A 12526-nucleotide genomic window follows, 5' to 3' on the forward strand; every position below is an offset into this window, starting at 1 on the left:
TTCTGGGAGTTGAAGTCCACGAGTCATAAAAGAGCCAAGGTTGCCTACTCCTAAAACCAGGCCAAGACCTGGCTTAATCCAAAAATTCTGTTTCTCATAAGCACCAATCCGATGTCTCTTGGATGCTCGCAGGCAGGAGATGGAGGGATAAAATTCACCTGCAAGTAGTACAGGTGGCCCTTTAGTGACCGTTCAAAGTTACAACAGCACCAAAAAAAAGTGACTTATGTCTGTTTTTCACACTTATGACCCTTGCAGCATCCGTTTTTCACACTTATGACCCTTGCAGCATCCCCATGGTCATGTGATCAAATTTCAGATGCTTGGCAACCGACTCATATTTATGAGTTACAGTGTCCTTTGTGGCCTTCTGACAAGCAAAGTCAATGGAGAAGCCAGATTCAGTTGACAACCATGTTACTAACAGTGCAGTGCAGTGACTCACCTGTTACAAGAAAGGTCGTAAAATGGAGCCAAAGTTACTTAACAACTGTCTCACTTAGCAATAGAAATTTTGCGGCTCAATTGCGATCGTAAGTCGACCTGTATTTGGAGCACAAGATAAGTTCACCCTATTTACTACTTGGTATTTACTAAAGGCTCAAGCTCTTTCTAGCTGCAACACTCATTTCTTAGGGAGAAAGACTAGAAATTACAAACCTCCTTTTACAGAACTCGTCTAGGTCTACACAACCTAGCTAAACCTCCTGCCTTAGTGTGCACTTTAGAGTTTTTTGTTATGTTGTCTATCTTCAACGGAGCACATAATTCTGCCCCAGTGCAGAAGACAGGCAGGATTCCTCTTTTCTGGCAAATTAAAAGGGGGGGAAAGTGGGGGGAAAAAGTTTCTATAATGCCACATTTGACCCTGTAGCATCGAGACATAGGGCTAGGGCAGGGATAGGCAACCTCAGCTCTTTTATGACTCATGGACTTCAACATAGCTGACTCAGGAATTCTGGGAGTTGAAGTCCATGAGTCATAAAAGAGCCGAGGTTGCCTACCCCTGGGCTAGGGAACTCAGCTCCCTCTTTCCCCCCCCCTCTCTATTTTGGGAAACTGAACCATCTCACAAGAAGTAAGTAAAATAAAATTTTATTCTAGAGAGCAAGTGAGTGTTAAAATCCCTCGATTGCTATGAGTAGTCACAAGCAAAACGTCAATAGCAAGGTCAATGAAATCTATAGTCCTTCACGTCATAGGACTTTAAAAAGATATCCCAAAGAAGATACAAAGGAAAATATAAGGCTCAGAATGAACAAATAATTGATGCTGGTCTGCGCTTAATTTAGAAGGATCTCTGCTATAAAGAATTTCCCAGCTGAATCAAACACAATTCTGAGCTTGCAGAGAGAACATGCATATAGAAAAGCTAAACTAATAGGCTTAAGGGCAACATAAAAATGAAACTTATGCATTATTTCTACCTGAACTTTGTAAAACCCATCCTTTCAAAGTCATTTGACAGGAATAAAATTTTCGGTTTCAGCTATATCTGGATTTTTCCACTCGTTTTTCTTGGAATACCAGTCAGTTCTCTCTGAGGCTACTGGGGAGACTTGGAACCATCTCCTTTTTCTCTACAGCCTGTTTCCACTTCTTTTTTTTTTATTCTTCAACAGGCCAAAACTTTTTGTCCATCTAAAAGGCGAGCGGTTGAGGCAATATGGGAATGAAAGAACATCTCTCCCCCCGGGAAGATGTGACCTTCAAAAAAGGTTGCCAAGCCTTTGTGAAAGCAGGATGACTCTTCAAAATATCCGTCAAGGACCTCTTCTTCATAAATTCACCCAACCCTCTTCATGTCATCTGAGTTAGGATAATCATCACACACTCAGTAATGAATTCCACAGGTCAATTATGCTCAACTAATGATGAAACTATGCAAATAAATCTTGAAGGGAAGAAATACAACTAGTGCAGGGCTTTTCAACCAGCAGTACGGGGGTACATTGGCACCTGGCAGGTGGTACGCAACCATCCTAGAGAAGTAGTCGTGGGGGAAGGGAATGAGCTGAACCGGTGGCAGCACCACACAAGCCTGAGCGAGAGACGGATTGAGCTGCAGGGCTATCAGGGCTCAGCGGAAGTGCCAGGATCAGCGTCAGGCTCCAGCTGGAGCTCGGCGCTGATCCTGGTGCTTCTGAGCCCAGAAGAAGCGCTGATCCGCTGGAATGTTGCAACATCTCCAGGGTCTTGTGATTTACATTCAGACGCTTGGCAACTGTTTCATATTTATGACGGTCACAGTGTCCCAGGGTCATGTGAAGTGACCAAAACCTGCTGCAACCACCCAGCAGATGGGGGGGGGAATAAAAACCAAACACCACCCCACCCCCACTGCCAATCAATCCTCAACAGAAATGCTCACAACAATGAAAACCTCGGACAGGAGGAAGATCGCCACCGGGCGGGCAGGCAGGTGTCTTGCTCGGCTGTGGCTTGGGGGGCACATTTTTCAGTGCCATTCTAACTTTGAACAGTCACTAAGCGAACTGTTGTAAGTCGAGGAGCACCTGTACGTCATCACTTTTTTCCTTTTTTTTCTTTTTTTTTTTTTTGGTCATCAGGTTTTTGACACCTTGTTAGGCGACTGGTGGTACTCGGATGTTGCCACATCCTAAAAGTGATACAATGGGTGAAAAGGTTGAAAAGCTCTGGACTAGTGGATTCAGTCCAGGAGAAGAGCCTTGGGCTATTAAACTTACTAACTCCTGAAAAGTGAGGTATATATACCGTATGTAAGCATATCCTTTGAGTAAAGACCAAATTTTGAAATGTATAACTTCCTGATACACTGTATAAAGAAATATAGAGCATATTAATAGTCCAGAAGAGGGGTGAGGGGCTGGTGGGACAAATTGAAAGGAAAAAAAATGTGAAAAAAGGTTCTATAATGCCACACTTGACCCTGTAGCATTGAGACATAGGACTAGGGAACTCAGCTCCCTCTTCTCCCCCCACCCACTCTATTTTGGGAAACTGAACCATCTCACAAGAAGTAAGTAAAATAAAATTTTATTTTAGAGAGTGAGTGAGTGTTAAAATTCCTTGCTTGCTATAAGTAGTCACAAGCAAAACATCAATAGCAAGGTCAATAAAATCTATAGTCCTTCACGTCACAGGACTTTAAAAAGATAACCCAAAGAAGATATAAAGGAAAATATAAGGTACAGGATGAACAAAAAATTGAGGCTGGTATGCGCTTAATTTAGGAGGACCTCCTTCCATTTTCAGGTTATGGTCCAGGATGACTGAAGTGTTACAACCAGCACATCAGATATTAAAATCCAGGAAAAGCTTCCTTAAATCTACAGAAGACCTTGAAGAATTTCAAAAGCAGAGAAGAGGACCTATGGAAAACTACTAAGAACCAACACTGGATGGCACCAACAGAGGAGCTGGTACCTGCGTCTGACGAGAGCTGGGAAGTATGGAAATCATTGAATAACGATGGCAATAGCACTTTAGACTTATTTATCACTTTACAATGCTTTACAGCCCTCTCTAAGCAGTTTACAGAGTCAGCATATGGCCTCCAACATTCTGGGTCCTCATTTTAACTGACCTCGCAAGGATGAAAGGCTGAGCCAGCCTTGAGCCAGTGAGAACTGAACTACTGGCAGTCGGCAGAATTAGCCTGCAATACTATATAGGAATATAGCCAGCCATACCAACAGGCTGAAAAATAGCTTTTATCCGTGGGCTGCTAGGCTTTTAAATGGGACATAATCTTATGCAGAATTGACTTGGGAGGCCGGTGTGTGGTGTAGTTGGTTCACATGGTGTGGTAGGATGGAGGGTTTGTTGTTACTGTGTGTTGGAGGGAGAGAGCACGGGGGGAGGCTCAGCTAATCTCAATGTACACATGTACTTTGACAATAAAGGTTTATTATTATTATTATTATTATTATTATTATTATTATTATTATTATTATTATTATTATTATTATTATTATGAACCTTGGTGGAGCAGTGGGCTAATGCCTCCTTAAGTAACACCAGCTGCCTGCAATTAGTGCAGGTTCGCATCCCACCAGGCTCAAGGTTGACTCAGCCTTCCATCCTTCCCAGGTAGGCAAAATGAGGACCCAGATTGTTGGGGGCAATTAAGCTGACTTTGTAATAATGCCGCTTGGGGTGTGTGTGAAAGCCCTAATAAGCAGGCATATATATAGAATGAAGGCTACTGCTAAGTTTGTAAGCCGCCCTGAGTCTTCGGAGAAGGGCGGGATATAAATGGAATTAAAATTAAAAAAAAATAAAAATAAATAAATATTATTATTATTATTATTATTATTATTATTATTATTATTATTATTATTATTATTATTATTATTATTATTATTATTATTCTGCCTTCTAACCACTGCTCCACCATAGCTCTATACTATTGAATAGACTGCGGATGGGTACAACATCCAGGGCGCTCTGAACAAATGGGGCTATCTGGTGACTTCTGCTCTTTGCGACTGTGGTGACATGCAGAAAACAACGCCTGTGTGTACCGATCAGTGTATACTTGAGGACCTCATGGCAGCGCGACAGAACGCAATTAATGTTGCTAGTTTCTGGGTAAGGGCTGTTTAATTTGTACATATTTTTCTCTTGTATTTTATATTTCAAATTGTGTGTCATCTAGTACGCCTTATTTTGATTGCGATGCTTCTGACACGAAAAAAATAAACAAATGTGGATGTCTCTGGTGTTCCTCTCCGACATGTGATGTAATTGGTAGCTGCTGTCTGGAGGATTCTCTCATTCTTCTCCTTGGATTGCAAAACACACATGATCTCATCCTGCTTCAAGATGATTAAGCTTGTACCAGGAGTGGGATCTCATCTCCTCTAGCTGTGACCTGTAGAGTTTAATCTCCAAGGTGGTGTTTTCAGCACATAAGACTTTGTCTCTAGTGACAATATAGTACTGGGGAATGCAGAAAACAGAGAACAAGAAGTTACAGTGGCAGCAAGAACATGTTGATACACATAAATCATGATGGTTGCAGAGGAAGAATGTTAATTTGTTTTGTTTTTTTAGATGGAGGAGGCAAAAAGATGAACTCCTGGTATTCAGGATGCTGCTTGTAAGCACTTGTATCATTGTTATGAGACCCGCACACCCACTGCATGGTCTCTTCCTGTTGCTCTCCTCTGGGAGGAGGTTTCTAAGTATTTATAGCAAGACTACCCAATTCTGTAATAGCTTCGTTCCCTATGCCATCCGTCTGGTAAACTTGCAAGATTCGTTTTTCTCACCATGCATGTGTATATACATAACTCGAACTAGACTGTGGTTTCTCTGTGTCATATAATATACGCGGGCATATACATAATTCTGTATTTATTTATTTTTGTCATATTTATGTAGCGTATATCAGAGGTGGTGACCCTCTGAAAGATGTATGCAATGAAATTGCATTTTAATGTATGCCAATTAGTGTACATTCAAACTGACAATAAAGTTCTTATTCTTATTCTTCTTATGTAAAATAAGATGATAGTGAAAGCATGAAATTTAATGTTCATAAATCAACCGCAAACAAAAGAATGGGATTTTTGCTTAATTTGGGATTTTTGGAATCTGACATCAGAAATTCCAATTTTTAATACAGTAGTAGTGGTGGCAATACAGGTAATCCTCAACGTACAATATTTTATTTAGTGACCATTCAAAGTTACAACGGCACTAAAAAAGTGACTTATGACCATTTTTCACACTTATAACCGTTACAGCATCCCCATTGTCACATGATCAAAATTAAGACACTTGATAACTGACTCATATTTATGACAGTTGCAGTGTCTGGAGGTCCCACAATCACTTTTTGCGACCTTCTGACCAACAAAGTCAATGGGAAGCCAGATTCACTTAATAACCATGTTACTAATTTAACAACTGCAGTGATTCACTTAACAACTGTGTAAGGAAAGCAACATTCACTTAACAAATGTTTCACTTAGCAACAACTATTTGGGGCTCAATTGTGGCCATAAGTTGAGGACTATCTGTTGTTTTGGGGTGGGTTTTTTTTGTGATTTCGGAGAAACTAAATATCTTGATGGACATAATTGCAATATGGTTTCTAAAATATGGGTTTATTAAGAAATATGGAATTTTGACTGAAAATATGTCTTTGGGTTGATTTGTATGGCTGAGCAAATCCCCACCCTCCCAATTTTTTTAACCAGATCCTCAATTCTGGGATTTTTTTGAGTTTGGTGATATGATGTCCGCCCTCCCAAATAAACTGGACAGGAACTATAACCAGATGAGTTAATTCTGCTTTATTGTCAGACTATATTTAACAGAATCTTAACTACCAATCTCCCAGTGTGAGTTAGGGCGATTAAGTTACTTTCTTTGCCCTCTAAGCATTTGTGAGCAACTCCTCCTTTTATCTGATTATTTCCTAGTCAGAATCTCTTCCCTTCACCCCTCAAGGTCATTCCCACATGTCATTTACATCTGATTTAGAATAATAGAGTTGGAAGGGACCTTGAAGGCTTTCTGGTCCAACCCCATGCTCAAGCAAAAGACCCTATTCCAATTTGGACAAATAGCTGTCTGATCACTCTTGAAAATCTCCAGTGATGGTGCACCCACAACTTCTGGTGGCAAGCTGTTCCACTGATTAATTGTTCTGTCTGGAAATTTCTCCTTAATTTTAGGCTGGATCTCTCTTTAATAATCTTCTCCTCTGGATATGAGAGAGGCATATATTGAAACTGAAGCATACGGGGAAGGAGGAACAAAGCAGAGTTACCCTATTTTTGAGTACGCATTTATACAATTACATAATCGTTTATTTAACAAACTTAATTACTTTCATAGCAAAAGTGCTGCTAATCAGCAGGTAGTTGAAAAAAATGGAAGGGCATAGATTTTTCTCCCATAAAGATGCTAATTCCCTGGTTAAAAGCTCAATCGTAAAACAAAGATTTCCAAAACAACCCATTAATGACTGTTTCATACTTAAATTCACGTGCAGCACAACCTTTAGTTACCTTTAGCTTTTAATTAGAAATGCAAACTATCTTGCAAAGATGTCTTCTCACTTAAATTGCCAGTGTGAACAAAGCTGTGTAAAGGAAAGTGGGGGAAAAAAATCTAGTCTTGTCTTGCTTGCCAGCATCGTTGTTTGATGCTGGCAAGCAAGACAAAACATCTTCACTGTCATGAAAGGTAAAGTCTTCTCCAAGTTGAAGTAGACTTCTGGTGACTTCATGGACACATATACGTAGTATCCTTGGCATAAAACAAGAAAGTCATCTTCCAGGAAATTTTTTCAGGTTCCAACGCAGCCTACCACCCTGCTAATACTTTGTAGGTCACTCACCCCAATACTAGCCCAGGCTGATCCTACTTAGCTCCTGGTCCAGAGAAGGTCCACCAGCTGTCATAAATATCAAAAAGATCATAATATCTCCTGGTCACTTGCCTTTACTTGGTGCCCTCCATATGCATTACACAAGCTAGGATTCTTAGTGAACATGATCATACTACGGTAGGACAATGAGGTGACACAAGGTCAGGGAAGGTTTAACAAAGAAGAATGAAGAGGATCTGTCTTCTGGATTACCTATTCATTGATCCACTTTGCGTATTACTGAGCTCTTGGGCATTTTATGGAGCATTATTTATGATATGGATGCTTTTATGGTACATTCTGGTTAGGATGTAGCATTCATACATTTATTTACTGGATGGATCTAATCAATTGTCTTTTGAAGTAAGGCCATTTAGCCATAGTTGTTCCAGGGCTCTCAACAGTTTGGACTGAAGCTCTCTAAAGGAAGGTTGACTCAGCCTTCCATCCTCCCAAGGCCGGTAAAATGAGGACCCAAATTGTTGGGGCCAATATGCTGACTCTGTAAACCACTTAGAGAGGGCTGTAAGGCAATGTGAAGTGATATATAAGTCTAAGTGCTATTGCTATCTCCTATATCCTATCGGGGCCGCTGTTTCTTTTGCAAGTAGTCACAGCCAAGTGGAGAACCAGTACTGAAACCCAGTGCAGCTCAAGTAACAATCCAAGCTTAGGTTAATGACCTATTCCACTGAGTTTCACATATTCAAATTATGGGAGAAAACAATGTTGGATACCATAATCCTCCCATTAATAATACATTGACTTACTGATCCTGGTCTAGAATACCAGGATCTTCAATCTAGCCTCCCACAAATGAGAGCCAGGGTGATATAGTAGTTACGCATTGGTCAAGAACTGGGAAGATTACGGTCAAATTCCATCTTCTGCTCTTGAATTCACGGACTGAATATCAGCCAAGCCAACTCTCTCAGTCTCTCAGCAACCTGGAACTAAGGAGAAACTTCCTGACAATGAGGACAATCAACCACTGGAATAGCTTACCCCCCACCCACCCAGAAATCGTGGGCGCTCCATCACTGGAGATTTTTAAGAGGAGACTGGATAATCACCTACCTGAGATGGTATAGGTTCTCCTGCTTGAGCAGGGGGCTGGACTAGAAGACCTCCAAGGTCCCTTCCAGCTCTATTCTATTCTGTTTATCCCCTGAAATTGTTCTGTGGAAGAGTGAGAAGAGGGGATGCTATGTATGAAACCTAGATATGACAACTACCTTATATCTCTTGGAGAAATATAAATCTTACAAATAAAATACATAATTATTGAGACTGCAGCTCCCAGAATTCCTAGTCATCCTGTGGCCATAAGCATTTGAATTCTGGGACTGGTAATCCAACAACTTCCAAACAATACTGGTTGAGGAAGTCTGCAGCATTGAGTCAAACCAGGATAACTGGATCTATAGAGCAGAGGTCTCCAACCTTGGCCACTTTAGGACTTGTGGACTTCAACTCCCAGAATTGAGGAATTCTGGGAGTTGAAATCCACAAGTCATAAAAGGGCCAAGTGTGAAGACCCCTGGCTTAGCACAATGTCTGAACCCAACCGATCTCCAAGAACTAAGTTCTCTGGTCATGCTGGAACTACATTTTTCCAAAACTGCAAGCCACATGATCGTGGGCTCCAGGTTGTGATAAATTGCTCCCACAGAAACAAATTCTAATCTGCTAATCCTTATATCTCGCCTAGGTGACACATCACTTTCTTGATGTAAAATTATCACGCACATTAAAAAACAAACCCTGGAATAACGAAACACACAACTGAAGACATGGATTTCCAGGCACTGCTGGATTTTTTTTCATCTTTGTATACATTATGGGGATGAAGGAAGTTATAGCACTGAAGAATCTCTATTGCCAAAGGTTGAAAAACAGTGGCCTAGCTTGGTTTCAACCTTCCTTTCTCCAAAATCCTACACTGTGCCCATTCAAAAGTATAAAAGATGCAGGAATCTTTAATACAGTATTGAGTTCTCAGAGCTGGACCCCAACTTAAATAATTACTAATTATCCATGATAAGTACAGACAGCCTCCGTATACAATAGCAGTAGACAAGATAAGCTGCAAACAGAACAGCTTCTTCCCCCGAGCTGTTTGACCACAAATGAAATCTTGTGTTTCGCCTGTAAATTTATATGTAGACTATGTGGATTTCTGTGGATGGCATTTTCTTTAATATAAACATAATAGGCACCTTTTTCGATTATCTTTTGACTCTGGAAGCAGATAAAATTTGTCTTTGGAGCCTGACAAGATAACATTTGCACCCATTTGTACCTTCATTAGTTAGCTATTAAGGAAAAAAAGAAGAAACTGTTTTGGATTTAAATGATGGAAAGCAATTATTACTGTTGTTATTTTTCATTCATACCGGTATGGCTTGGCTCCTTAGGAAATTCCCAATGTATTTCTTTTTCTCTTTTTTGTTGTTGACAAGTTGCCCAGGGGCTCAATCCGGAGTGATAATGCAACACTGATATATTGAACGCCCCCCCCCCCGGTTTCTATGGTAAATCCCTCACATCACCTTATGTGCTTCAGACTTTCATGAAAACATGCTCATTGCCATGCGACCACAATAGCAGGGCATTATTATAACCTTTGTATCTCACACCTGGTCTTTTCTCAAGCACTCTGCTTTTGAGAAGCAAATAAAAACCATGTGCTTCCGTTGCCAAAGGCAGCAATCTATTATTCGGGTAATGGGGGGGGGAAGCAATTTCTTAGACATCTTGAACTAGCATTTCATCCATTGGGATTCAGCGTAATGATTTACAATTTCTATAGGATACACTTTCTAATAAGGGGGGGGTTGAGGGGGGGGTTTCCAAATATGTAGAATGCTTATTCCGAGTTTAGATTCCAGGAATCCTTGCCCAAATCCAAGGATCGGTGTGGTTCTGCCATATGTATTTCAAAGCATGCCATCTTCACCATAGCCAGACCCTGTTCTAAGAACACACTAAATGCTCCATAAGGACATCATGGTTTCCTGAACTAACCAAATACCTAAATACCGAACCATCAATTAAGGAAACTAATAGCTTTCAGAAGACAAATGGCGCCCATAGGATGGTCAACCAGGTTTTAACATAGAGGGGTGTAAACACAGCCTTCCTCAGAAGAGACAGGAGGGGAAGGAAGAGAGAAGGAAGAGAGAGAGACAGAGAGAGAGAGAGAAATGCGCTTGTCAGCCCAAAGCATGTCTGAATGCAGATGTGCACCAGGGTATGTGATGGGACTTTGCTTGCAGGAGGATTGTAATCTTCACAAGACAAATGGAGCCCATAGGATGGTCAACCACGTTCTACCCTAGAGAGGTGTAAACACAGCCTTATTCAGAAGAGGGGAGGGGAGAGAAAGAGAGAGAGAAAGGAGACAGAGATGGAGGGAGGGAGGGAGGGAGGGAGAGAGAGAGAGAGAGAGAGAGAGAGAGAGAGAGAGAGGGAGGGAGAGGGAGGGAGAGAGAGAGAATGCACTTGTCAGCCCAAATGGAGCCCATAGTGTGGTCAACCACGTTTTATGGTAGAGGGGTGTAAAGACAGCCTTCTTCAGAAGAGATGGGGGGGAGAAAGAAAGGAGAGGGGGGGAAAAAAGAGAGAGAGAGAGAGAGAGAGAGAGAGAGAGAGAGAGAGAGAATGAATGCACTTGTCAGCCCAAATGAAGCCCATAGTGTGGTCAACCACGTTTTATGGTAGAGGGGTGTAAACACAGCCTTCTTCAGAAGAGATGGGGGGGAGAAAGGAGAGGGGGAAAAAGAGAGAGAGAGAGAGAGAGAAAGGAGACAGAGATGGAGGGAGGGAGGGAGGGAGGGAGGGAGGGAGAGAGAGAGAGAGAGAGAGAGAGAGAGAGAGAGAGAGAGAGAGAGAGAGAGAGAGAGAGAGAGAGAATGCACTTGTCAGCCCAAATGAAGCCCATAGTGTGGTCAACCACGTTTTATGGTAGAGGGGTGTAAAGACAGCCTTCTTCAGAAGAGATGGGGGGGGAGAAAGAAAGGAGAGGGGGGAAAAAAAAAGAGAGAGAGAGAGAGAGAGAGAGAGAGAATGAATGCACTTGTCAGCCCAAATGAAGCCCATAGTGTGGTCAACCACGTTTTATGGTAGAGGGGTGTAAACACAGCCTTCTTCAGAAGAGATGGGGGGGGAGAAAGAGAGAAGGGGGGAAAAGAGAGAGAGAAAGCGAGAAAGCACTTGTCAGTCCGAAGCATGTCTGAATGCAGATGTGCACCTGGGTACGTGACGGAGCGTTTCTTGAAGGGTGCTTGTAATCATACAAGAGTCAGGATAAAGCGCAGCTCCCCCATCGGACGCCGGGGACCAACTCGGGTTTCTTGCGCCCGGAACGTCAGAACAGACCGTACACCAACCAACCAACCAGCCAGCCAGCCAGCCAGCCCACGCCGCCCTCCGCGGACCGGCCCCCAGGGCTCGGGTTCAGGTCAGGCAGGTGCTTGGCAGGCGGATCCCGACTCCCGGCCGCCCTCTGCCCCCCCGGGCCACTCACACGAAGGCGTGGTAGAGAAGCGCCCAGCCCCGCGGCCGCTCCAGCGCGTCGTAGATCAACGTCTGGATCCGCCGGTACTTGACGTTGTTCCTCTTGACCGGCCGGCTCAGCGGGGTTTTGGCCAGCAAACCGATGGCGGGCGCCGAGCGCCTCCCGCCGCTTTCCCGGCCCGTCCCTTCCAGCAGCAGGGCCCCGTCCCGGTCCGCCCCGGAGGCGCCCAAAGCCAGCGTGCCTTGCTCCAGGTCCCCGGCCGAGGCCAGCTCCCCTCCGGCCGGCTTGCCTTCCAGGTCCTCGCCGGGGGCCGCCGGGCTGTCGGCGGTCGGCGCCGCCGCTGCCGCCGCTGCCGCCGCCTTGCGGGACTTCACGCCCATCTTGCCCCTGGCCGGCTCGGCCGGCTTCTGCCGCTGCTGCCCGGCTCCTTCGGGGTGAGCGAGAGCGGGAAGGCGAGGAGGAGGAGGAGGAGGAGCGGCCGCGGGGGGGAGCCCCAGGCCATGGTCCGAGCCCTCCTCCTCCCTCCGCCGGGGCGGCGGGGGGTCCCCGGCGGCAGGGCGGGGCCGGAGGGGAGAGGGAAGCGGCGCTCCCCCGGCCTCCTCGGGGCTGCCGCCTGGCCCGAAGGGAGCATCAGCTCC

At 43.8% G+C, this 12526-nt stretch overlaps 1 protein-coding gene across 1 annotated transcript in view; it reads right to left on the reverse strand.

Moving 5' to 3' along the window:
- The window catches only part of KCNQ3 (potassium voltage-gated channel subfamily Q member 3), a gene marked incomplete at its 5' end in the record, with an annotated part of 187036 nt that overhangs the window by 159789 nt on the left and 14721 nt on the right, over nucleotides 1-12526 (reverse strand). Inside the window, one exon of the mRNA XM_083360344.1 lies at nucleotides 11898-12501. Within this exon, the coding sequence (XP_083216470.1) occupies nucleotides 11898-12501 (604 nt within the window). The remainder of the gene's footprint in view (nucleotides 1-11897; nucleotides 12502-12526) is intronic.

The sequence above is a fragment of the Vipera ursinii genome (assembly GCF_947247035.1).
Source record: "Vipera ursinii genome assembly, chromosome: 3".
Taxonomy (NCBI): Eukaryota; Metazoa; Chordata; class Lepidosauria; order Squamata; family Viperidae; genus Vipera; species Vipera ursinii.